The sequence below is a fragment of the Symphalangus syndactylus genome, chromosome 10 (assembly GCF_028878055.3).
Source record: "Symphalangus syndactylus isolate Jambi chromosome 10, NHGRI_mSymSyn1-v2.1_pri, whole genome shotgun sequence".
Lineage (NCBI taxonomy): Eukaryota > Metazoa > Chordata > Mammalia > Primates > Hylobatidae > Symphalangus > Symphalangus syndactylus.
Genome location: NC_072432.2, coordinates 132,150,405 through 132,176,648, shown reverse-complemented (window position 1 = coordinate 132,176,648; position 26,244 = coordinate 132,150,405). Strand labels below are relative to the sequence as shown.

The 26,244-nt window shown below is 38.2% G+C and overlaps 1 protein-coding gene across 1 annotated transcript in view; it reads right to left on the bottom strand.

Moving 5' to 3' along the window:
• The window catches only part of ADAM9 (ADAM metallopeptidase domain 9), a 110,069-nt gene that overhangs the window by 27,714 nt on the left and 56,111 nt on the right, over positions 1-26,244 (bottom strand). Inside the window, exons 13-16 of the mRNA XM_055296028.2 lie at positions 23,896-23,988; positions 22,691-22,886; positions 6,573-6,678; positions 588-771 (exon numbers count right to left, since the gene is read on the bottom strand). Of these exons, the coding sequence (XP_055152003.1) occupies positions 588-771; positions 6,573-6,678; positions 22,691-22,886; positions 23,896-23,988 (579 nt within the window). The remainder of the gene's footprint in view (positions 1-587; positions 772-6,572; positions 6,679-22,690; positions 22,887-23,895; positions 23,989-26,244) is intronic.

Below are 26,244 nucleotides of genomic sequence, written 5' to 3'. Positions count from 1 at the left end.
CACTTCCCTTCTACCCCAGCTCCTACTTCATAGCATCTCCCAAAGAATTCTTACAGTTTCTGCCCACACTCTTAATTACCCTCCTTAATTTTATATTCTCCAAAAAAACGAATTTGGCCCAGGGCATCTTCTCATATGAAACCACTAGTAATAAGTCATGGGCTGACTGACTCTGGCCTTGTATCTAATCCAAACAGCAGAGCTCAGGTGGTCAGGAACATGGGCAGGACAAGCTCCGTGACATTTCTAGTACACAGACACACACAGACACACACCCTGAAATTCAGGACATGGCCAAAGTGTCCCAATAATAGCAAACTGGCTAATAAATTGTAGCATATCAGTAGGGGAGGGAACCATGCACAGTATATTGCAAAATGGAAAACACTGGTTATCTGACCCCAGTAAAGAAATGTGGATGACAGAATTACAGTTCTTAATTTTCTTTTGGTGGCTTTGTATTTTCTAAAATTTCTCTAATGAATTTAGATTACTTTTACAATCAGAAAAGAGCAACCACTTACTATGTATAATAATTTTTTTCATTTTTTTCATTTTACTTTGTAAATAAAAAATATTTTGATTACCTTTCCAGCACCACATTTTGTGCCTTCGTTAACCATCCCAGGATCTGGAACATCTGATCCTAGCTGGAAATCCACACCCCAACATTTGGTGCCTCGACTAGGCGTTTGAATAATAGCAGGCACAATTCCAAATACAGGTATCTCTTGCACATTCTCACACTGAAGCTTTCCACACAAAGCATTCCTATAAAGACAGAGAAATAATGCAACATAAAATGCATCCAGTATACATAACAAAAGAAAAAATTTATATATTTGCATATGGACAGAGTTTGCTGCTATGGAGGGAATCTCAACAGAGAAAGTGTATGAGAGCAAGAGGTCAAAGTAGCTCTCTTTAAATACAGCAGAAAAGGGGAAAAAAGAGTTAAGTGGATGCTAAGATGCAAATTAGGGTACCAGCTGGTGCTGATGCTGCTTCTTTTACCACACTTAATCTTCTTCACTGTCTGTCTAGAGCTCAATAGTCTAACTAATAAAGTTGTTTCTAAGTATAATTTTATAAATTCTATTATACAGAAAATAATATAGCAATATCAAAATTCAATTATGTCTTCTTACAGAGTTATGATAAAGAAGTTATCTATAATGCAAAATAACTAAGAAAGGATTCCACCCCTCTTTGCCTGGCTAACTCTTGGTTACTTATTTAAAGAATCGATTCATTAACTCATTAATTCATTAAAAATATCGGAATTCTATGAAGGCTTCCCTGACCATAATTCTTATTGCCAAGGCTGTGTGAATTAAATGCCCTTCCTTTATCCTTTCATAACACTCTAGGTATTTCCAACAATAACTCTTATGATGCTATACTGAGATTTCCTGTTTAACTGATTGTCATCTAATCCAAGCACCTACTCTGTATCTGAATCTTCTCTATGATATCACTGCCCAGTCATCATAGGATATATTTTCCCAATATCTCTAACTTACACCCTCCTGAAACTGTCCATTCTAGTTCCCATCACGTTCTTTTGCTTATTAGGTAAAAATCTACCTCTGTAAAGCATTTGTCCTCATTGGTCCCAGATCTTCCCCGTGAGACTACACAGATATCTTTTCCTTCTTTCACACAGCAGCTATTTTAGGACAATTATTATGCAGCTCCTAAATACTTACTTCACCAGGTCACTATCCTACAATCACTTTTCATGCAACAAGGACGCTCCCTCCTAAATATGTTCCAGTTTGCCTCACTGCCTCTTGAAGCATAGTGCTCAGAATGGAGCATGAAATTTCAGTGACAGCCTGGTGAGCAAAGAAAAAAATGGAGCTCTTGTTTATTCTAGATACTGTACTTCTATTAAGTTCAAGATCACAATAGCTTTTATAACTACATTATATTATTGATGTCCTTGAATATATCACTAACTAAAACTCCTAATTTTTGCTGTGCTGCTATTAAGTCTTCATCTTCCCTTCATCCTGCATTTAAGAATTAATAATTTTGTCCCAATTTTACATTTATTCTTATGTCACCATTTATTTGCTAGCTGACCTGACACAAGTGCTTACATCTTCTGAGCTTCAGTTTCTTCAGCTGAAAAAAATGAGATAAATGATGCCTATCTCACATAATTAGCTGAAATTAGATATGAAAACCTCAAAAACAAAGTGTAGCATAAAGTAGACCTCAGTTAAGATCTGTTGGGGCCTACCAAAATTCACATTGCTATGATATACTCAGTATTTCATACATAGGCTTGGTGATACATTAAAGAGTAAAGGAAAATACTCTTAGAATATAAAAAGCTGTTACAAATCATTAAGACAAAGAAAATCAACAGAAAAATTAGCAAAGATGTAAACAGGCAGCTCATAAAATAAGAAATGTAAACAGCCAACAAAACTAAGAAGAGATGTTCACTGTTGAATAATACTAACAGAAACAAAATTCAGTTACAACCCTCACTAAAATAATTGCTTCAGGCAAGGATCATCCATAAAGTGAAACACTGGTCGGGAACTGGATATTCATATGGCACAAAATCATCACTCCACATATTACCTGACAGCTGCAATTTTAAAAAGCATAACTCCACAATAGCAAGATCTGGTCATTGCCACTTCGTATCACTAATATTAATAAGACTACCCAGCACTAAGTGACTCCTTGATATAATGCATTGCCTATGAACATTCTCGCCAAAAATATTTAACCTGAATTCAATTAAGATTTTGGGCTTAGGGCCAGGTGCAGTGGCTCACGCCTGTAATCCCAGCACTTTGTGAGGCTAAGGCAAGCGGATCATTTGAGGTCAGGAGTTTGAGACCAGCCTGGCCAACATAGGGAAACCCCCATCTCTACTGAAAATACAAAAATTAGCCAGGCGTGATGGTGCACACCTGTAGTCCTAGCTATTCCAGAGGCTGAGGCACGAGAATCACTTGAATCTGGGAGGTGGAGGTTGCAGTGAGCTGAGATCATGCCACTGCACTCCAGCCTGAGCGAGAGAGTGAAGCTCTACTCAAAAAAAAAAAAAAAAAAAAAGATTTTGGGCTTAACTTCTGATTTAAATAAAATTCAGATGATAGAGACATAAGTTAAGCAACACCAAGAGGAAACTAAAACAAATCCAGAACATGAGCCCACTGGCCCAGCCATTTCCATAAGTCAATGTCACTGAAAAAGAAAAAAAATCAGTCTAAAAGGTATTCTGGATTAAAATGGACTTAAGTGAAATAACAACTAAATGCAATGTGTGATCCTTGATTGAGTCCTGATGTTGAAAAATGCCGGCTATAAAAGACAATTTGAGGACACTTATGAAAATACTAATATTGATCAGATACTAGATGATATTAGGAAATCATTCATTTTGTTAGGTGTGATGTGATCATGTAAATGGCCTTATTGGTTGAAGATGGATGCTGAGGAATTTAGGAGTAAAGTATCATGTCTATAATTTACTTAAAATGGTTCAGCAAAATCTTGATGAAGCAAATAATGATAAGGCATTAATAATGTCTTGGTCTGGGATATATTGGTGTTCATCACACTATTCTTTCTACTCCTCTGTATATTTCAAATTTCTCTTTTAAAATGCTTGAAAAAGTGACATTGTCTATGTACTAAAAGATAACCCTTTTAGTGAAGGAAACATGTGGCTTATGTTTATAAATGTATATACACATAAAAAAGAAATACAACAAAAACTTAAGGAAGTATCTCTGGATGGTAGGACCATGTGTGAATACTTTCTTTAAATGTTTCTAGATGTTTTTGGTAGTTTCAATGGGTAGAAAAGACTTTTCTAGATTTTACACATTTTCCAAGGAGGATGACAATAAAAATAGTGATGATGATGATGAATGTGACAATGAACCAGATATTCCTCTTAGTACTAACACCCATTAACTCATTCAGTTCAAAACAACACTTGGAAACAGGTGCCATTATTATCCCCATTTTACAGAACAGAAAAATGAGGTATGTATGTGAAGTAACTTGTCCAAAGACTCAGAGATGTTAAGTGATTGAACCAGGATTCAAATCCAAAGAGTCTAACTTCAAATGTATATTCTTAATGACGATATTGTTTGTATACTACTATTATATAAAATACTTCCTAAATGAATTACTCAGTAATTTTTAAGTTTGATAAGTATAGTTGCTATTTTCAACAAGATATTCATAAAAATATGAAACCAGACAAGGCTAAAGAATATGGTATATGTCTAGCAAATTCTTTCCAAGTCTGCATTAATCCACTTATCCCTAGATTTTAAATCAGTTCATTCAATTGGTTATATTAATTCTCCATCCATTCATTCTTCATCCATATCATCTGTACCTTCATTCACTCAATGTTTAATAGTCATTTATTATGTTTCCTCCTAGTATTATGCCAAATGCAAGATAAAATGTGTCACTGAACCTTACAGTTTAGTGAGGAACAGCGATAACAAGAGCTACATAATTAATGAAACTGACAAATACTTCAAAAGAATATTCCAGAAATGAAAATAATTTGCTAATGATAAATTTGCTAATGCCCTCCAAGTCAGCAGGAGGGCATAACAATCCTAAATGTGTATGCACCTAGTAACAAATTTAAAACATACACAGCAAAAATTTACATATCTAAAAAGATAAATAGACAAATCCACAATCATAACTGGAGACTTCAACACACCTCTCTCAGAAATTGAAGGAACAGATATAATACACATACACCATAGATACGAAATATCTGAATAAGACTACTAACTTGACATTTATAGAATAACATCTCTAACAGCTGCAGCATATACTTTTTCTTTCAATTACACATGGAACATTTGCCCATACAGACCATATATTGGTCTGGTATTAAGAGGGTGACCCACATATTAGTCTGTATGGATGAATGTTCCAAGTGTAATTGAATAATGAACATCTCAAATTCCAAAGAAGTGAAATCATATAGAATGTGTTCTCAATGGAATTGAACTAGACATCAAAACCAAATAGATAACCAGTATATTCCCAACTACTTGGGAATTAAGCAACAGGCTTTCAATAACACATGAGTCAAAGGAAAAAAATCAGTGTAAATTAGAAAATACTATGAACTAAAAAATAATGAAAACATATCAAATTCTATGAAAAAGAAGCAAACAGCATCAAGAACACCTGTCAGAGGGAGAGCTGGTCCTGTTGAGGAAGTGGAAGAAGTCTTCCGTAAGGAAACCACACTTCACCTGAGATCTGGAGGACGAAGAACTGAGCAGGCTGAGAGGGGGAAAGAGAGCATGCTGAGCAGAGGGAACAGCAGGTGCAGAGCCCTGTGGCTGCAGGCCACATGCAGGCCAGCAGGGCTGGAGCTTCTCACAGAGGAGGCAAATGAAGCCACGGAAGTAAACGAAATCACATGGGGTCGGGGGAGAAGAAGAACATCCTACACAATCACCAAAAAAAAGGTTTCTTCAAGAAGGAGAAAATGGCCAGCATAATTGAATGCTACTGACAGGTCAAGTACTATAGCATGAAGACCTAAAAACAACTGTCAGATTGAGTGACATGGGGGTCTTTGTTGCTATTTCTTCTTAGCAAGCACTGTTTCACTGCAGTTGCTTAGCCTAACTGGTAGCATAGGAGGTAGAATGGGTAGAAGCAATGATAATATTATAGAATAATTCCAATCATGTAAAATGTTAGTGTGAAGAAGAAAATAATTTCACTGATATTAGTGAACATATATGGATTGAGATTATAGATGACTTTTTCCTCCTTTGTAATGTTTTATTATTAATGTTTTACAAAAAGCAAATGTTAATTGTAGAAATATAAAATATTTTAATTCATCATCTTGAAATTATACAAAGCTAGAAGAAAATAATGAAGTTCAGAGTTTATTCTGCAGGTACCTTTATCTAGGGACTTAGTAACATAATCTTTTATGGAAAGGAAAATGAAATTGGTGTTTAGTTGGGGTTCTTATTATAAATCAAGGATAAAATAAGAGTCTAAAAACCACTAGATTGTAGTTGATGTCTAAAGGGACAAATTATGTTACCAGTTCTTTTCCTAACACCAGAGTCTCTCTGAAGCTTTGCATTGTAAAATGTTTGAAAAGTTAGGTATTTAAGGGGGAGAAAATCAGCGGTCACAGGGAGCAGTTGTAAAAGACACTAGAGATGGCCAGGCACGGTGGCTCACACCTGTAATCCCAGCACTTTGGGAGGCTGAAGTGAGCGGATCACGAGGTCAGGAGATCAAGACCATCCTGGCCAACATGGTGAAACCCCATCTCTACTAAAATACAAAAAATTAGCTGGGCGTGGTGGCACACACCTGTAGTCCCAGCTACTCAGGAGGCTGAGGCAGGGGAATCGCTTGAACCTGGGAGACGGAGGGTGCAGAGAGCCGAGATCACGCCACTGCACTCCAGCCTGGCAACAGAGCAAGACTCCGTCTCAAAAAAAAAAAAAAAAAAAAGATACTAGAGATGACAGATCTTATAATCTTTCATATTCCATTATGACCGCACCTCCACTTACCCAGTGGCACACTTCTTGTATTCATTGCCAGAGAAACCACAATTGCCAAATCTGTCACCTTTAGAATTCACTTCAATGAAACAATCTTTGGGGGCAGCCTTGGCTTCTGTAACATTAAACATTTAAAAAAAGAAAAAAAAAGTTATGGCAATTTAGCTTTTGAAATAAAAGTATTCCCTACAACAGTCTAAACACCTGGATGAACGGCCTCAATACCCCTCAACACCACGGAAAACCTTTCCTGCCTCACACATGATACATTTTTGTTGCACATTTCATATGTAATGACAAAATGTAAAAATAAATCTTAAGTTGTACTTAAAAGTTAGCCTGGGTTCAAACACTCAAGCCCTAAAAGAAAAACTATTAAATAATAAATTATAAATAAATTAAAAACCATGCACAGTATAGTACCATTTGCAGCATATTCATTCTCATTGCTCTCACATATAAATCAACTGCACCACTGGTTAGATCAGCTAGGAAGGGTTGGAGAAAACACTGCCAGCTAATACTTTTGTTTTTTTCATTTATCATATACGGATGCTTGGTTTAGATGTCCCTGCTAATTAAATACATTGACAAACACTAACAACAGATGACAAAGTAACAATCTATTCTTGCTTTCCTTTTTTTTTTTTTAAGAGACAGGATCTCGCTCTGTTACCCAGGCTGGAGTGCAGTGGCACGTTCATAGCCTACTGTAACCTTGAATTCTTGGACTCAGGCAATCCTCCCACCTCAGCCTCCCAAACAGCTAGAACTACAGGTCCATGCCACCATGCTTGGCTAATTTTTGTTTTTATTTTTGTAGAGATGGGGTCTTGCTATGTTGCCTATACTGCAAAATGCACATTTTTAAATAATAAAAATATGTTTTGTGGCTATTAAATTGGCAAAGTTTTAAAAATGGAAATACTTGATGTTGGAAACATTTGAAGGAATGAACAGTCACTTATAGCAAATGAAGGTAAAAAGTGGTATAGTATTTCTGGAGATTATGTGGAAATGTCTTAGAAGCCTTTAATACAGGAATCCTGCTTCTGGAAATTTATCTAGAAGGATAAATGGAGGCCACAACTAAACTACACAGATGTTTACTGCTAACACTGTTGACTGTTTAAATAAATTATAGTATATCATTAACACAATGTTGTAGAAAAATGCTTAACATGGAAAAATATTCACAATTTAGTGTTAGTATTGAAAACGAGCAGTTACATTTTAGCCTTTTTTTTTTTTTTTTTTTTTGAGACAGTCTCATTCTGTTGCCCAGGCTAGAATGCAGTGGCAAGGTCATAGCTCACTGCAGCCTTAACCTCACAGGCTAAAGTGATCCTCCTGCCTTAGCCTCCTAAGTAGCTGGAAATGCAGGCATGCACCACCACACCTGACTAATTTTTTTTTTTTTTTTTTTCTAGTGAGACGAGGTCTTGCTATGCAGCCCAGGCTGAAAGGGGGCAGGTTTTAAAGCAGTATGTCAATATGATACCATTTTTGTATATTATACACTCATATGCATAAAAAATAAGTGAAAGATATTCATGAAATTTTCAAGTTACTTATCCAGAATATTGACAGTAGAGGAAATATTTATTTTCTACCTTTTGCTTATTTGTATATTCAATATTTCAATATGTCCTACTTCCATTTAAGAAGTAAACCAATGTAGTTATTTTCTTTTAACAATGTCTTTGATAAATTCTAGCAGTAAGTCTTCATCAGCTCACCATGCACATGGTGGCTGAGATCATGGTTTTGCTGCTTTCTGTTGTGTGACCTCAGGCAAACCATTTAGCTCTCTGAGCCCTGCCTTCCTCATAAGGTTTTTTAAGGGCCAAATTTGATAGTAAGCGTCAGTATCTTCTCTTATGTTAGCTCTCAAGTTCTTCACTTATTTGATAAATATTATTTGGTGTTTACTAAAAATAGAAGGAATTTGAGAATGCATGAGCTAGTGAAGGACTTTTAAATCCTTATTCTCCACATGTTCAAATGTTCAAAGGAATGAAAACTAGACCTGTAACACCAGAATTGACTTATCTTTAAAATCAGAAGCCATTAACAAACTTCAGGTAAAAAGTCTGAATACATGCATGTATTTTCCCTCCCTCCTAAAATCCCACAGAAGCAAAGAAAGTAGTTTTTTTTTTTTTTTAATTCATAAACCCATAGACAATGGAACTGGGAAAGGAGACTGCACAAAACTTAGAAGCCAAAAAGAAATTGGTGAAGTAATAAATGACTCAATGTATCTCAGAAAACTGAATCTTAAGGTGGCAACAGAAAAAACTGAGATCAACCCTTTTTACACCGTAGGATTCCTCCGAGATAAGAAACTGGTAGTAATAGGTACCTCTGGCTATAGAGAATAAGGAGGGGCAGGTGGCAGGAATAAAGAGGAAAAATTTTAAATCTGTTTAAGAAGCAGTTTGGTCCACAAGTCACCTACCATCTTTGTGAAGCCAAGTGACTGTCTCTTCTCTACCCTGGCAAAAGACTGGAGGTTTATTTTCTGGAGAGAGTAAAACACAAGGTTCCAGGACTCAAGAGATACCAGGCACAGTAACAGGCACAGAAACTGTTCTAAAAACAAGGGGATCAACTGAGCATTTACCTAACTCATACTGAGGTCCCGGCCTTATTTTCCCTCACCTCCTGTTTCCCTCCCAGAATGCTGACAGTTAGGTCTTTTTTATTTTTTTTTTTTGAGGAGAAGTTTCACTCTTGTCACCCAGGCTGGAGTGCAATGTCGTGATCTCGGCTCACTACAACCTCTGCTTTCTGGGTTCGAGTGATTCTCCTGCCTCAGCCTCCCGAGTAGCTGGGATTACAGGTGCCCACCACCATGCCAAGCTAATTTTTGTATTTTTAGTAGAGACAAGGTTTCACCATGTTGGCCAGGCTGGTCTCCAACTCCTGACCTCACGCAATCCACCTGCCTCGGCCTCCCAAAGTGCTGGGATTAGAGGTGTGAGCCACCGTGCCCGACTGACAGCTAGGACTTGGCCTTCCAGGATGCAGATAAATAAGGTCTTCACAAGGGAATCTTAACAAGCTCAAGAGGAAAAAAACCTAAAGATGTGGATTTTCCATTTCCCTAATTAAAAAGTTCAGCCGTATCATCCTATAGGAAAGCTTTCAGTTAGCAAGCCACCTCCATGAGCCGAGAGTGACCTCTCTGCTCCTTATTCCCCTCCCTTGGACCAGGGACTACGGGAGAGCTGAGGAACATGGCTAATGTGAAAGACAGAAATTCAAACAAAGAAAAAAGGTAATATGAAACAGAGGTTATGCAGAAGAAAGAAAACTTTTTAAACAACATAGGCAAATCAATAAACGTAATCCAGCATATAAACAGAACCAAAGACAAAAACCACATGGTTATCTCAATAGATGGAGAAAAGGCCTTTGACAAAATTCAACAGCGCTTCATGCTAAAAACTCTCAATAAACTAGGTATTGATGGAACATATCTCAAAATTAACAAGAGCTATTTGTGACAAACCCACAGCCAACATCATACTGAATGGGCAAAAACTGGAAGCACTCCCTCTGAAAACTGGCACAAGACAGGGATGCCCTCTGTCACCACTCCTATTCAACACACTGTTGGAAGTTCTGGCCAGGGCAAAAAAAAGTGTATTCAATTAGGAAAAGAGGAAGTCAAATTGTCCCTGTTTGCAGATGACATGACTGCACATCTACAAAACCCCATCGTCTCAGCCCAAAATCTCCTTAAGCTGATAAGCAACTTCAGCAAAGTCTCAGGATACAAAATCAATGTGCAAAAATCAAAAGCATTCTTATACACCAATAACAGACAGACAGCCAAACCGTAAGTGAACTCCCACTTACAATTGCTTCAAAGAGAATAAAATACCTAGGAATCCAACTTACAAGGACATGAAGGACCTCTTCAAGGAGAACTACAAACCACTGCTCAAGGAAATAAAAGAGGACACAAACAAATGGAAGAACATTCCATGCTCATGGATAGGAAGAATCAATTATCGTGAAAATGGCCATAATGCCCAAGGTAATTTATAGATTCAATGCCATCCCCATCAAGCTACCAATGACTTTCTTCACAGAACTGGAAAAAAACTACTTTAAAGTTCATATGGAACCAAAAAAGAGCTCGCATTGCCAAGTCAATCCTAAACAAAAAGAACAAAGCTGGAGACATCATGCTACCTGACTTCAAACTATACTACAAGGCTACGGTAACCAAAACAGCATGGTACTGGTACCAGAACAGATATATAGACCAATGAAACAGAACAGAGGCCTCAGAAATAATACTACACATCTACAACCATCTGATCTTTGAAAATCTGACAAAAACAAGAAATGGGGAAAGGATTCCCTATTTAATAAATAGTGCTGGGAAAACTGGCTAGCGATACGTAGAAAGCTGAAACTGGATCCCCTCCTTACACCTTATACAAAAATTAATTCAAGATGGATTAAAGACTGAAATGTCTGACCTGAAACTATACAAACCCTAGAAGAAACCCTAGGCAATACCATTCAGGACATAGGCATGGGCAAGGACTTCATGTCTAAAACACTAAAAGCAATAGCAACAAAAGCCAAAATTGACAGATAGGATCTAATTAAACTAAAGAGCTTCTGCACAGCAAAAGAAATTACCATCAGAGTGAACAGGCAACCTACAGAATGGGAGAAAATTTTTGCAATCTACTCATCTAACAAAGGACTAATATCCAGAATCTACAAAGAACTCAAACAAATTTACAAGAAAAAAACAAACAACCCCATCAAAAAGTGGGCAAAGGAGATGAACAGACACTTCTCAAAAGAAGACATTTATGAAGCCATCAGACACATGAAAAAATGCTCATCATCACTGGCCATTAGAGAAATGCAAATCAAAACCACAGTGAGATACCATCTCACACCAGTTAGAATGGCAATCATTAAAAAGTCAGGAAACAACAGGTGCTGGAACGGATGTGGAGAAATAAGAACACTGTTACACTGTTGGTGGGACTGTAAACTAGTTCAACCATTGTGGAAGTCAGTGTGGCGATTCCTCAAGGATCTAGAACTAGAAATACCATTTGACCCAGCCATCCCATTACTGGTATATACCCAAAGGATTATAAATCATGCTGCTATAAAAACATATGCACACGTATGTTTATTGCAGCACTATTCACAATAGCAAAGACTTGGAACCAACCCAAATGTCCATCAATGATAGACTGGATTAAGAAAACGTAGCACATATACACCATGGAATACTATGCAGCCATAAAAAAGGATGAGCTCATGTCCTTTGTAGGGACATGGATGAAGCTGGAAACCATCATTCTCAGCAAACCATCACAAGGACAAAAAACCAAACACCGCATGTTCTCATTCATAGGTGGGAATTGAACAATGAGAACACTTGGACACAGGAAAGGGAACATCACACACTGGGGCTTGTCGTGGGGTGGGGGGAGTGGGGAGGGACAGCATTAGGAGATATACCTAATGTAAATGACGAGTTAATGGGTGCAGCATACCAACATGGCACATGGATACATATGTGACAAACCTGCACATTGTGCACATGTACCCTAGAACTTCAAATATAATTTAAAAAAAAGAAAAAAATTATCATTAACATACTGACGAACATGAGAGATGTTTCATGCATGGAATAAGAACAGATTATGTCTTTTTTTTATTTTTATTTTTATTTTTTTGAGATGTAGCCTCGCACTGTCGCCCAGACTCAAGTGCAGTGGCGCGATCTCGGCTCACTGCAAACTCCGCCTCCTGGGTTCACGCCATTCTCCTGCCTCAGCCTCCCGAGTGGCTGGGACTACAGGCCCCTGCCACCACACCCAGCTAATTTTTTTATTTGGTGTTTTTAGTAGAGACAGGGTTTCACCATGTTAGCCAGGATGGTCTCAATCTCCTGACCTTGTGATCCGCCTGCCTCAGCCTCCCAAAGAGCTGGGATTACAGGCGTGAGCCACCGTGCCTGGCCAAGAACAGATTATTTCTTAAAAAGAAGTGGGAAAAAAATTCAGAGAATATAAAACAGTTTCTGAAAACTAAAATCATAGTGCCTGAAATGAAAACCGCAATAAAAGAGTTAGAAGATCAAGTTGAAGAAGTTGCTTAGAAAGTAGGTCAAAAAAAAAAAAAAAAAAAACACACAGATAAAAAGACAGGAAAGACAAGAAAATCCAGGAAATTCAAAATCCAAGGAAATCTAGTAAATCTAATATCCAAATAATATGTGATCCAGGAAAAGAAATCACACCAAAAAAATGAAAGGGAAGAAATTTCCAGAACTAAAAAAAATGAGTTCCCAGATTGAATGTACCCACCCATTACATAGCACGGTGAATAAAAACAAACCCACATCAAGGCATATCACCTTGAAGAGGTCATTCTCCAAGCTTTTTCAGAGGGTGTGAGGGAAAAGCTAGGTACAAAAATCAGAATGGCTTCAGACTTTTCAATAGCAACTCTGTAAACTGGAAGACAATAAAGCAATGGCTTCAAAACTGTGACAGAAAATGATTTCCATCCCCATCAATCAAGTATTTAGTCCAAATAAAACCATTTTCACACTTGGAGGATCTCAAAAAATTTACTTCTAATTCACCTTATCTAAGGAAACTACTGAAAGGAAAGCTCCATGAAAGGAGGAAATAAACGAAGAAAGAGGGTAATATGGGAAATGTAAACAGGAGACTCAAAAGGGAGAGAGCCAATGATTCACCTTCAGATCATGGTGAAAGATCTCAGGATAAATACTGATTACACTATTGACAATCCTGGTTCTCAGGCCTTCAAACTTGGACTGGAACTAAACCATCATCTCTCCTGTGTCTCCAGCTTGCTAAATCATCCTACAAATCTGGGATTTTCAGTTGCTCACCATAATCACATGAGCCAATTGCTTATAATAAATGAATAAACATATATGTAATATGTAGATATCCAATTGATATTGTTTCTCTGCAGTCTAACTAATTCAGATTTTGGACCAACATCTGGAACAGAACTTTGAGAATGAGTTTTCTGAATTGATTCCAAGGTTTCTAGAAAGGGCTATCTAATCTGATTAGATTTTTAAAGACACTTATGACTCTATTTCCAAAAGTTAACATAGCACTGATAGTTCATCGCATGATATGGTAATTGCAGTACAAAAACATATCACCACTAGAGACTCCTAATCAGACATTTACAAGAAGCAAGGATCTGGGTGACTATGTATATGATACCTTCAAACATTTTTCTCATACTAACAGTATGAGATCGCCTGGTTGCTCTTTATTTTACTGGACAAAATAGGGAAAGAAGATGATAAGAGCAGGGATTCCTAGTTCAAGCACCATATAAGTGACCTGAAATTTTCTGTGTGTGCCCTAAAGGACAGCCATATCGCTGGTAGTTGCAGAGCTGAGACTGCTGAAAATCAAACCTAGAATCTTACCCTGTGACTGGCTGAAAGCAAATTGAACTCCTAGCCTTGTAGGGTATCTACTGTTAAATTGAGGGTATTGATCAATAAGGAACTGGATCTTGAAAGTTGGAATGAGGACATGTGGGGAGACTTTGATAAAGCTGGGTACACTGAGCTCTAAACTCTTTCTTTTTTTGTTTGTTTGTTTGTTTTGAGACAGAGTCTTGCTCTGTTGCCCAGGCTGGAGTGCAGTGGCACAATCTCAGCTAACTGCAACCTCCACCTCCCAAGTTCAAACGATTGTCCTGCCTCAGCCTCCCAAGTAGCTGGGACTACAGGAGTGTGCACCACTATACCTGGCTAATTTTTGTGTTTTTAATGGAGACAGGGTTTCGCCATGTTGGCCAGGCTGGTCTCGAACTCTTGACCTCAAGTGATCTGCCTGCCTCACCTCCCAAAGTGCTGGGATTACAGGCACCTGGCTGAGCCTCTAAATTCTGATGAGTTGTCTTTGCCAGTGGAAACAGCGTCTCCAACGTCTGAGGGGACTAACCCTGCATTGCCTGAGGAAACAACTGTAATAGCCTCCCCGGAGGCAGCTGCCATGCAAGACAATGCCAATTTCCCTCAGGATCCACCTCCAAAATATCTCATTGCTTCTAAACCTATAACTAGACTCAAGTCATAGAAAATGCCCCTAAAGGTGAAATACTAAATACAACCCATGAGGAGGTTCACCACACTCCAAGACTACTTGAGTTTTCTAATTTACACAGACAGAAATCCAGGGAACACGTGTGGGAATGGATATTAAGGGTGTGAGATAATGGTGGGAGGAACATAAAGTTGGATTGGGATGAATTTATTGATGAGGACTCACAAAGCAGAGAGTCTGCACTGAATGTTGCCATTTAGGGAGTTAGAAAGTTCTCTAACAGTTTGTTCGGTTGGTTGGCTGAAATGTGAATCAAAAGGCAGCTCACAGTGAGCAAGTCAGGAATGCAGGGCCTATCTCAGTTTAATGCAGAGAAAGGGATTCAAAGTCTGAGGGAAACTAAAATGTCGGAGTCGATTTGTCACTTAAGATGTATTTACCCACCCTGGAAAAATCCAGAAAACACACCTTTCACCAAGACTGTAAGAAATGAATTTGTAAGGGGAGGCCTAGCATCCTTGAAAAGCTCTGTGATCACTCTTACTTAAAGGGCAGACCTTATAGTAGGGGCTATGGCCACTGAGTTTGGAAACTTAAATGCAATCAAAGTATCAGATTCTAGGTGATAGGAAAGTGTCAACATTCAACCACCAAAGGCAAGGTGGGCACAATGGAGAGCCAAGGTCACCATAATGGAGAGCAGAGTCAAAGCAGCAATCAGAATAACCTGACCCATGTAAAAACTTATGGCATTGGCTAGTTGATCACACTGTTTCTGTCCAAAGTAGAAGCAAGATAGGCAGCTTCCCATAGTCTTACTTGATCTGTACCAAATAAGAAAACTCTAGGCCAAGTAAACAAAAGTCTAATTTGAATCATAAAAACAGAAAGTCACAGCCTCTTAATCAATTCCTTGAGTTGAGCCAGTTTACAGAAACAGAAACTCTCAAATAAAGGCAGGGTAAGTCTCCTTAAGGAAGAACCCTCCCATACAATGCCAAAAATTTATACTATTAATCATTATCCCAGACATTTCCAAGGGACGTATGGCCTTTTACCAGGGCAATGGTTATGTACTGAATGTTTGTGTACCCCTTCAATGTTTGTGTATCCCATAATTCATCTGTTGATGCCCTAACCCCAAAGTGATGGTATTTGGAGATGGGCCCTTTGGGAGGTAATCAGAGTTAGGTGGGATCATGAGGATGGGACCCTTATGATGGGACTGGCGATCTTATAAGAAGAAAAGAAGGCCGGGCGCGGTGGCTCACGCTTGTAATCCCAGCACTTTGGGAGGCCGAGGCAGGCGGATCACGAGGTCAGGAGATCGAGGCCATCCTGGCAAACACAGTGAAACCCCGTCTCTACTAAAAAATACAAAAAAAATTAGCCGGGCGTGGTGGCGGGCGCCTGTAGTCCCAGCTAACTTGGAGAGGCTGAGGCAGGAGAATGGCGTGAACCCGGGAGGCAGAGCTTGCAGTGAGCCGAGATTGCGCCACTGCACTCCAGCCTGGGCGACAGAGTGAGACTCCGTCTCAAAAAAAAAAAAAAAAGAAGAAAAGAGAGATCCCTCACCAAGAACCAAATTGACTGGCACTTTGATCTTGGACTCCCAGCCTCCAGAACTCTGAGAAATAAGTGTCTGCCATTTAAGCCATACAGTCTACAGTATATCTTGTTAGAGTAGCCATCTATGGTTTAAATGTCTGTCCCCTCTAAAATTCATGTTGAAATTTAATTACCATTGTGACAGCATTAAGAGGTGGGACCTTTAAGAGGTGATTAGTCCATGACGGCTCTGCCCTCTGGGATAAGATTAATATTGTTATAAAAGGGTGCATTTGGCCCCACTTTGTCTCTTGCCCATCCACCTTCCGTCATGTGATGGCTCAGCAAAACGACCCTCATCAGATGGCAGCACCTTTATCTTGAACTTACCAGCCTCCAGAAGCCAATAAATTTCTGTTCACTATTAATTACCCGGTCTGTGGCGTTTTGTTATAATAGCACAAAATAGACTGAGACAGAATTGATCAGACTAAGACACTGTGCACTGAGAAAAAAATTCGATCTTTCAGGAACACAGAACACTATATCTGAAATAATTGAGCAAACCCAAAATGTCACTGTGGCCAAGAAGTCAGAGTAGGGGCTTATGAAGGTCAGGTGATAGATGAAGCTTTACCTCAGGTCCATCTCACAGCAGGCCTAGTGGGTCCCTGAACCCACCTTGTGGGTTTTTTCCCACAGTTCCAGAATGCATAATTGAAAGAGACACACTCAACAGCTGGCAGAATTGCCACACTGGTTCCCTGACCTGTGGAGTGATAGCTATTATGGTAAGAAAGGCCAGGTGGAACCCATTAGAACTGCCTCTACCTAGGAAAATAGTAAGCCAAAAGCAATACCACATCTCTGGAGGGATTGCAGAGATTCGTGTCAATATCAAGGACTTGAAAGATGCAGGGGTGGGGACTCCCATCACATCTCCATTCAATTCGCCTATTTGCCCTGTGCAGAAGACAGACAGATCTTGGAGAATGACAGTGGATTATTATAAGCTTAGCTAAGTGGTGACTCCAACTGAAGCTGCTATACCAAATGTATTTCATTGCTTGAGCAAATTAACACATCCCCTAATACACGGTATGCAGCTGTGATCTGAAAAATACTTATACCCATCCACACAGCCTACCAGAAGCAGCTGCTTTCAGCTGGCAAGGCCAGCAATACACCTTCACTGTCCTACTTAGGAAGACTATCAACTCTAGAGACCCATATCATAATTTAGTTTTGGGGATCTTGATTACCTTTTCCTTCCACAAAATATCACACTAGTCATTGAAAACATTATGCTCATTAGACCTAGTGAGCAAGAAGAAGCAACTATTCTTGACACTGGCAAGATATTTGCACAACAAAAAGTAGAAAATAAATCTGACAAAAATTCAGGTGACTTCTATCTCAGTGAAATTTCTACATGTCCAGTGGTGTGGGACATGTCAAGATATCCTTTCTAAGGGGAAGGAGAAGTTGCATCTGGCCACTCCCACAACCAACAGAATGGCACAATGTTTAGTGGTCCACTTGGATTTCTGAAGGCAAAATATTCCTCATTTGGTTGAGTAACTCTGGCCCATTTACCCAGTGACCCAAAGAGCTGCTAGTTTTGAGCTGGGCCCAGAACAACGGGAAACTCTGCAATAGGTCCAGGCTGTCAGGCAAGATGCTCTGCTGCTTAGCCCACTTGATCAAGCAGATCAAACAGTGCTTGAAGCAGCAGTTACAGACAGAAATGCTGTTTAGCGCCTCTGACAGTTCCCTATACGTCAGGTGCAGTGCAGGCATTTAGGATTTTGGAGCAAAGCCTTGTGATCCTCTGTGAATAACTACTCTCCTTTTGAGAAAAAACTATTGGCCTGCTACTGGGCCTTAAAGTAGAAATTGAACATTTAACCATGGGCCACACACCAAGTTACCATTCAACCTGAGTTGCCCATCATAAACTGGATGTCATCTGACTCACCAAGCTATAAAGCTGGGCATATGCAGCAGCACCCCATCATGAAATGGAAGTGCTACGTATGTAATTGGTCCCAACCAAGGCCTGGAAGGCACAAGTTACATAAAGAAGTGCCCCAAATGCCCCTGCTCCCCACTCCTGCTACACTACATTTTCTCTCCTAGCCAGCAACTATGACTTCACGGGGAATTTCCTACCCATCAGGTGACAGTGGAAAAGAAGATGGAGACCTGGTTTGCAGATGGTTCTACACATGATATGAAGAACCAAACGTGGATGACTGTAGCACTGCAGCCCCTTTCTGGGACATCCCTGAAGTGCACCTGGTTGTTCACTTGGAAGAAGAAACAGCCAGACGTGATTATATACCAATTTATGGGCTATGGTCAATGACTGGGTTGTATGGCAAAGACATTTGTGTCCCATTTGAATGTTCGCCAAAGGGTGACCTCAGTAGAGGAGAATTTTAATAATCAAGTAGATAGGATGACTCATTCTTACCTCAGCCAACTATTCTCAACCATGGGCTCGGGAACCACGTACTCACAGTGACAGGGTTGGAGGCGATGCATGGGCTCAGCATCATGGACTTCCTCTCAACAACTGACCTGGCTATTGTTGCTGCTAAGTGCCCAAATTCTCCAGTAGCAAAGTCCAATCCTGAGTCCCCAGTATGACACCATTCCCTAGGTTAGTTAGTCAGCTGCCTGGTGGCAGGTTGATTACATTTTTCCCTTTCCATCATGAAAGAGGCAGTGCTTTGTTCTCACTGGGGTAGACACGTACTCTTGATATAGATTTGCCATCCCTGTAGCAACATTTCTGTGAGCTACCAAAACTACCTTCTGTGGACATACAGAATTCCTCCCCCACCATCATAATATTCTACACAGCACTGCTTCAAACCAAAGAATTCACTTGATAGCAAATGAAGTGAGGCAATGGGCCCATGCACATGGAATTCACTGGCCTTACCATGTTCCTTCCCCACCATCCTGAGGCAGTTGGCTGACAGCATGGTGGAAATGCCTTTTGGAGACTGAGTTACAGTGCCACTAGGTAGCAATACCTTACAGTGCTGGGGCAAGGTTCTCCAAAAGGCTGTATATGCTCTCAATCAGCAGCCAACATCTAATGCTGATTTTCCCATAACCAGGATTCATGTGTCCAGGTATCAAGGGGTGGAAATGAGAGGAACACCACTCACCATTATCCATAGTGACCCACTAGCAAAATTTTGTTTCCTGTTCCCATGACTTTATGCTCTACTGGACTAGAGGCCTTAGTTCCAAAGGGAGGAATGCTGCCACCAGGAGCCACAATAATGATTCTACTGAACTAGAAATTAAGCCAGAAGCCCAGCCACATTGGCTCCTCATACCTCTGAGTCAACAGGCAAAGAAGGCAGTTTCTATGCCAGGTAGAATTACTGATCCGAACTACCAAAGGGAAATTGGCCTACTATTCCACAATGGAGGCAAGGAAGAGTATGTCTAGAATGCCGGGGATCCCTTAGGGCATCTCTTAGTATTACCATGCTTGAACAATGAGAACTCATGGACACAGGAAGGGGAACATCACGCTCCGGGGACTGTTGTGGGGTGGGGGGAAGGGGGAGGGACAGCATTAGGAGATACATCTAATGCTAAATGACGAGTTAATGGGTGCAGGAAATCAACATGGCACATGGATACATATGTAACAAACCTGCACATTGTGCACATGTACCCTAAAACCCTAAAGTATAATAAAAAAAAAAAAAAAAAAAAAAAAAAAAGTTCAATGGAAAACTTTAACAACCCAATCTAGGAAGGACTACAAATGGCCCAGACCTTTCAAGAATGACAGTTTGGGTCACCCTAACAGGTAAAGAACTACAAACAGCTAACGTGCTTGCTGAAGGCAAAGGGAATACAGAATGGGTGGAAGTTAGTTATAAATACCAGCTACAACCATGTGACCAGTTGCAGAAATGAAGACTGTTTCATTAAGAATAGCTGCGTGTGTGTGTGTGCATTCACACACACATGTATTGAGCAAATATGTTCTCATTCCTTATACCTTTATCATGCAACATAAGATATATTGACTTGATATGACAGTATTTAAGTATTGTTAATTTTATATCCCAGTATTTAAGTTATGGGATATCAAGAAGAAGAATAAACATCACTTTACCTCCTTTTCTGGAAAAGAGGTTAGTGAGGTTTTAGCTGTATGCAAGATAGTGGTATTATATCATGCTAGGTGGAATTATGCCCTTAACAAGGTACACATTTGGAGATCTGGTATGGTTTAAGAAGGTGTCTATGGGTTTTAAGTTGACAAGGAGTGGATTTTTGATTAGGGTTAATTTTACCCTTTTTAGTAGAGTTAACTTGACTGAGCCACAGAATCCCCAGATATTTAATCAAACATAATTACAGATGTCTCTGTAAGGGTGATTTTGGATGAGATTAACATTGAAATCAGCAGACTGAGTAAAGCAGACTGCCCCCCCTATTGGAGGTGGGCCCCATCCAATCAATTTTAAACTTGAACGAAAAGGCCAGTCCTCCCTCAAGTAAGAGAAAAGTCTTCCTGAAGGCCTTTGGAATGAGACATCAGCGTTTTTCCTGCCTTTGGAATTGAACTGAAACACTAGCTCTACCATGGTCATGAGCCTGCCAGACTTCTAACTGGAACTATACCATCAGCTCTACAGGGTCTCCAGATTGCTGACTCTCCCTGCAGATCTGACACTTAGCAGCCTCCACAATCACATAAGCCAATTCATATATGGACTCATGCTATTATGCAGGATTTATTACATGAATCTAATATATCAGATTCCTCCAGGAGAATATATTCGATTTTCATGTAATAAATATATAAGATATTATATATTTAATATATTATATATGTAAATTATATATTATATATTATATATAAATATTAGATTCATGTAATAAATCCTCCAGATTATATATACAGTAATATCTACAGTAATGTGTCACTTAACAACAGGGATATGATCTGAGAAATGAGCTGTTAGGTGATTTTGTCATTGTGCAGACATCACAGAGTGCACTTAAACAAACCTAGGTGGTATAGCCTACTACACATCTAGGCTATGTGGTACAGCCTATTGCTCCTAGGCTACAAATCTGTACACCATGTCACTGTACTAAATACTGTAGGCAATGGTAACACAATGGCATCTAAACATATCTAAACATAGAAAAGGTATCTAAACATATCTAAACATAGAAAAGTTACAGTAAAAATACAGCATTATAATTTTATGAGACCACTGTTGTATATGCAGTCTCTCACTGACCAAAATGTTGTTATGCAGTATACGACTGTATACATAAACGCACAACACAATGGCTCATTTCTCTAGACAACCCTAACTAACTATACAGAGGGAAACCAGTCAAGACTGAAGAGGAACAGAGGCCTTCTGTTCAGACTTATTTGAACAAATTAAAATAAATAGAATACTTGATGCCACTAAACAACTCAAGGCACAATCAAGCCAATGGTTAACAATAGACAGGTCAATTAATGGAAAGCACATAGGAAACTAACCAAACCAAAAGAGAGAGAGAGAGAGAGAGAAACAGAAAGGGAGAGAATTAGTAACTCTAGAGAAATCAGGAAAGTAATTATAACTTACTACATAGTTTAGTTGTGAAGAGCATTAATGTGGCCATTATACAATACACAGTCATCACTGCCCTAACTATTGGGAGGATGAAGAATGGAAAATGAGCATAGGTATGATGGGAGTTGTTAAGGGTTGAAAGAAGAGAAGGAAAGAAAACTAACTCATCTTCTATAGTGAGAAATTAATAACTAATGCCTAGAACAAAAAATTCAAAATGTAGCATTGCCAAGAGATTATCTAAAAACTTAGCACAAGTTAACAAAAAGCCAAAAAAGGTAAAACTGCCTCAAGTGATGGGAATACTGGGTGGGAACAGTCCTTATTTGTTCATACTATGCATTACACAATAATTTGGCTCTTTATGTTTATGCCCTTGATAAAAATAAGAACTTTAAAAAGAAAAAATACATAAATTTTTTTAAAATCCCAAATATCAGTAAGAGAATAACTAAATCATGATCCACTCATCTAATGGAATACTTTAATGTACTATGATATAAATATATCAATATAGATGAATTTCAAGAAAATTCTGAGTGAATAATGCAAATAGCAGATCCACATGCACAATTCAACATTATTAAAACTAGAGGATACTATATATGTATCTGTGTGTGTGCGTGATACACAAAATATAAAAAGATATAGACAGTAAAAATGAGAAAACATCAACTGAATCTGTGCATATTAAATCCATGATCATGACTGCCTCCAAAGAAGAAAGAAAGGAAATATGAGAAACAAGAGAGCCTCAACTTTATCAATAATGTTTCATTACCTTTTTTAAAATATCTAAATCAAAAATAAATAATATCAAAGCAATCAATTATAAATGATGATATCTTACTTGAGCCAAAGATGACTTGACACTGAGCATCATAATACTGACACATGCCGTTGTAGCAATAGGCTTTGTTATTCTGGCAAGGATATCCATTCTGAATAAAAACATCTGGCTGACAGAACTGAGAAGAACCATTGCAATACTCTGGAACATCACACTCACTGGTTTTTCCTCGGCATAAAGTACCTCCTGGAAGGAACTAGTGAAAAAAAATTCAAATTAAACAGAAATATCAGGATAATGTCCACAAATTAATCAAATGTGAAACCACAGCATTTACATCTATAAAGCATTCTAACAATAACAAAAGATTAAATAACCCAATAGAAAAATGAACAATGGCTAACAACAGGTAATTCGTCTAACTCCTAACTATGGAAAGTGAAGAAACATGACCTCATTTGTAACCAAAAGAAATGCAAACTAAATAAAAATACAAGAACCTTTTACACCTATTGAATTAACTAGGAGTATAGTGCCTGCTAGTAACCAATATTGGCATAAGGAAACAAGCATTTGATAATACTGTTGGTAGAAGTATAGACTGGCGTATTTGTGAAAGAAATATAAAATGTATATCAAAAACTTAGTATGAATATTCTGCACCAGTGATTTCTCTTATAAGCAGTAACTGGAAGCAATCAAAATGTCCATCATTAGTTGACTAAAGAAATTATGGTACAACTATACAAGTAATATTACTTAAATAACCATGTATTATAGAACTACATGAATGGGAAAAAAGTCCATGGTGTCATTTTGAAAAAAGCAGGTAGTAAAAACATATGTATCTGTGCTTACCCACTTAAAAACACACATATACACATACACTCACATTTGTATAGAAAAAACATGATTATATTAACAAATTATCAACAATGGCTACCTGAAGAGTATAAAATAATAGGGGATCTTTCATTCTCTACTTTCTATGGTTTCATGTTATTTAATTATTTCTAACAAGCATATATTACTCTAAAAATCAGAAAAAAAATGTTTCTGCTTAGAAAACAATATCAACAGACCACTTAATGTAAAAGAGTGTGCTTTAAAATTATACACAAGTGGCATAAAATTTTTCCCATGACCATAAAATAAAAATAGTGCTCACTCAGAAATCTCAAAAAACAAATTTTGATATACACAGGTTTTCTTTTTCTTTGGTTTTTCTTTTTTTTTTCTGTTCCCAAGAGGGAGGAATTCCTTACCCGACAGTCTTTACAACAGTCACCATATGCACACTCAGCAAATGATTTAAGCTTACAGGTACTTCCTTCACAGCAAGGGTCCAGTTCACATTCCTGTGAACGTAAAATGACTGTCAATGAAGAAATTAGTAATTGACAGTAATATTCTATCTTACACCTAAAATCTACTTCATTCTAACATGATTGTAGCAGTTACCCTCCAGAAACAGTTGCTTACTGTTTCTGGATTTAACAGTGTCTCTTCAGCTGCAAGTACAAGTCTCAACATATTTCAAAGGACAGAAATCATATAGCATGTGCCTTACTTAGTCTGCTCAGAATGCCATAACAAAATACCACATGTTTAAACTGCAGAAATTTATTTTCTCACAGTTCTTGAGGCTAGAAATCCACAATCAAGGTTCCTACTAGTTCAGTTTCTTGTGGGGACTCTCTTCCTGGCTTACAGAGGGCTGCCTTCTTGCTGTGTGCTGACATAGCCCTTCCTCAGTGCATGTGTGCAGAAAGAAGGCAAGTGGGACGTTTGGTGTATCTTCTTACAAGGACAGTGATCCTAGTGGATCAGGGCCCCACCCTTATGACCTCATTTAACCTTAATTACTTCCTTAAAGGCCCCATCTCCAAATGTAGCCATGCTGGTGGCTGGGCTCCAACACATGAGTTTTGGGGAAGCACAAACATTCAGTTCATAACAGTATGTTTGATGATCACAGACAGGTTAGTGTCCATAAAGGCATTTATCTTCATGCTCAGGGTCTAACTTCTCTGTTGGATGGCTCTTCACCCTAGCTGAACACTCTTTTTACCTTGCTTGGCTTCTCTCACTATACTCTGGGCCACCATGGCTCCTTCTTACCCCCAAACTCCCACCCACGAGACATCTTCTCTGTTAAAATCGCAGCGTCAATGTTCTGTTTTGCATTTGGTGGTATAGCTTTATAAAATGTCACCACTAAGGAAAACTGGGTGAAAAGTACACAGGACTCTATATTATTTTGCAACTTCTTTTCAGATTATAATTATTTCATAATAAACATTTTAAAATAAATGAACTTTAATGTACATCTTGAAATATACCCAAAAAAAGTCAAAATGCTTCATGGAACTAAATGTAAAACCTAAAACTATAAAACTTCTAGGAGAAAACCTTTGCAACTGTGGAGTAGGCAAGAAGTCCTTAGATAGGACACCAAAAGAACAACCGATAAAATTACAAGTTTATAAAATAGACTTCATCATCATGTAAAAGTTCTGCTCTTCAAAATATACTGCTAAGTTAATTAAAGGCAAGCTACAACTTGGAAAAAATATTGACAATCTGATAGAGAACTTGTATACAGAATACACAAAGTATTCTCAAAACTCAACAATAAGTAATCAAAATTTTTAAATGAGGGGAAAGACTTGAACAGTTGTATCACAAGATAGCCTGATGGCAAATAAGCACATGAAAACATGCTCAATGCATCATTAGTCACTAAGGAAATGCAAATTAAGACCTCAATGAGACACCACCTCACACTCAATAGAATGGCTAAAATTAAAAAGACTGACCACATGAAGTATTGGTCAGGATATGAAACAATTAGAACTCTCATACACTAAGGATGGAAATGAGAAATGGTACAATCACTTTAGAAAACAGTTTGAGAGTTTCTTGAAAAGTTAAATACCTCTACCATCTAACCAAGTCATTCTACTCCGGGACATTTACCCAACAGAATTAAAAACGTTAAGTTCACATAAAGATTTGTAGGTGAATGCTGGTCAGTTCAAAAACACTGCAGGACAGTTGGCTTCATGAAAGAATAAGGAATCAGGAAATAGATAATGTATATACGAACTTAGGTTATCGTAAAAGAACCATTTTAAATAGTTCCACAACAACTGATCATTAGTGGATAAGTTTAATTTCCAAGCTTACTCCACATGCCCCCTCCTCAATTAAAAGAGTTAACATAAAAATTTTAAATTAAAAAAAACTAAAATAATTTGTAGAGGGGCTATGATGATGAACTATATATACGAATACTAAAAACCAGGTCAAGATACAAATTTCTGAAACCATTACAGGAAAAAAATTAGTAAGTTTGCCTTCATTTAAATTTTAAATTTCAACATAAAATGTAACCTATGAAAAGTTAAATAAGCTATAAATAAAGAATATTAGAACATATATAACAAAGGAGTTATGTCCATCTTACACAAAGAGGCCTAAAAATCAATTTAAAAGAAGATTTAATGAACCAACAGAACAACTGATAAGGAATACATAAAATAATAATTCATAGAAGAAAATGATGCCTATAACCTACAATCACATGAAAAACTGTAAACTAAAACAGTATC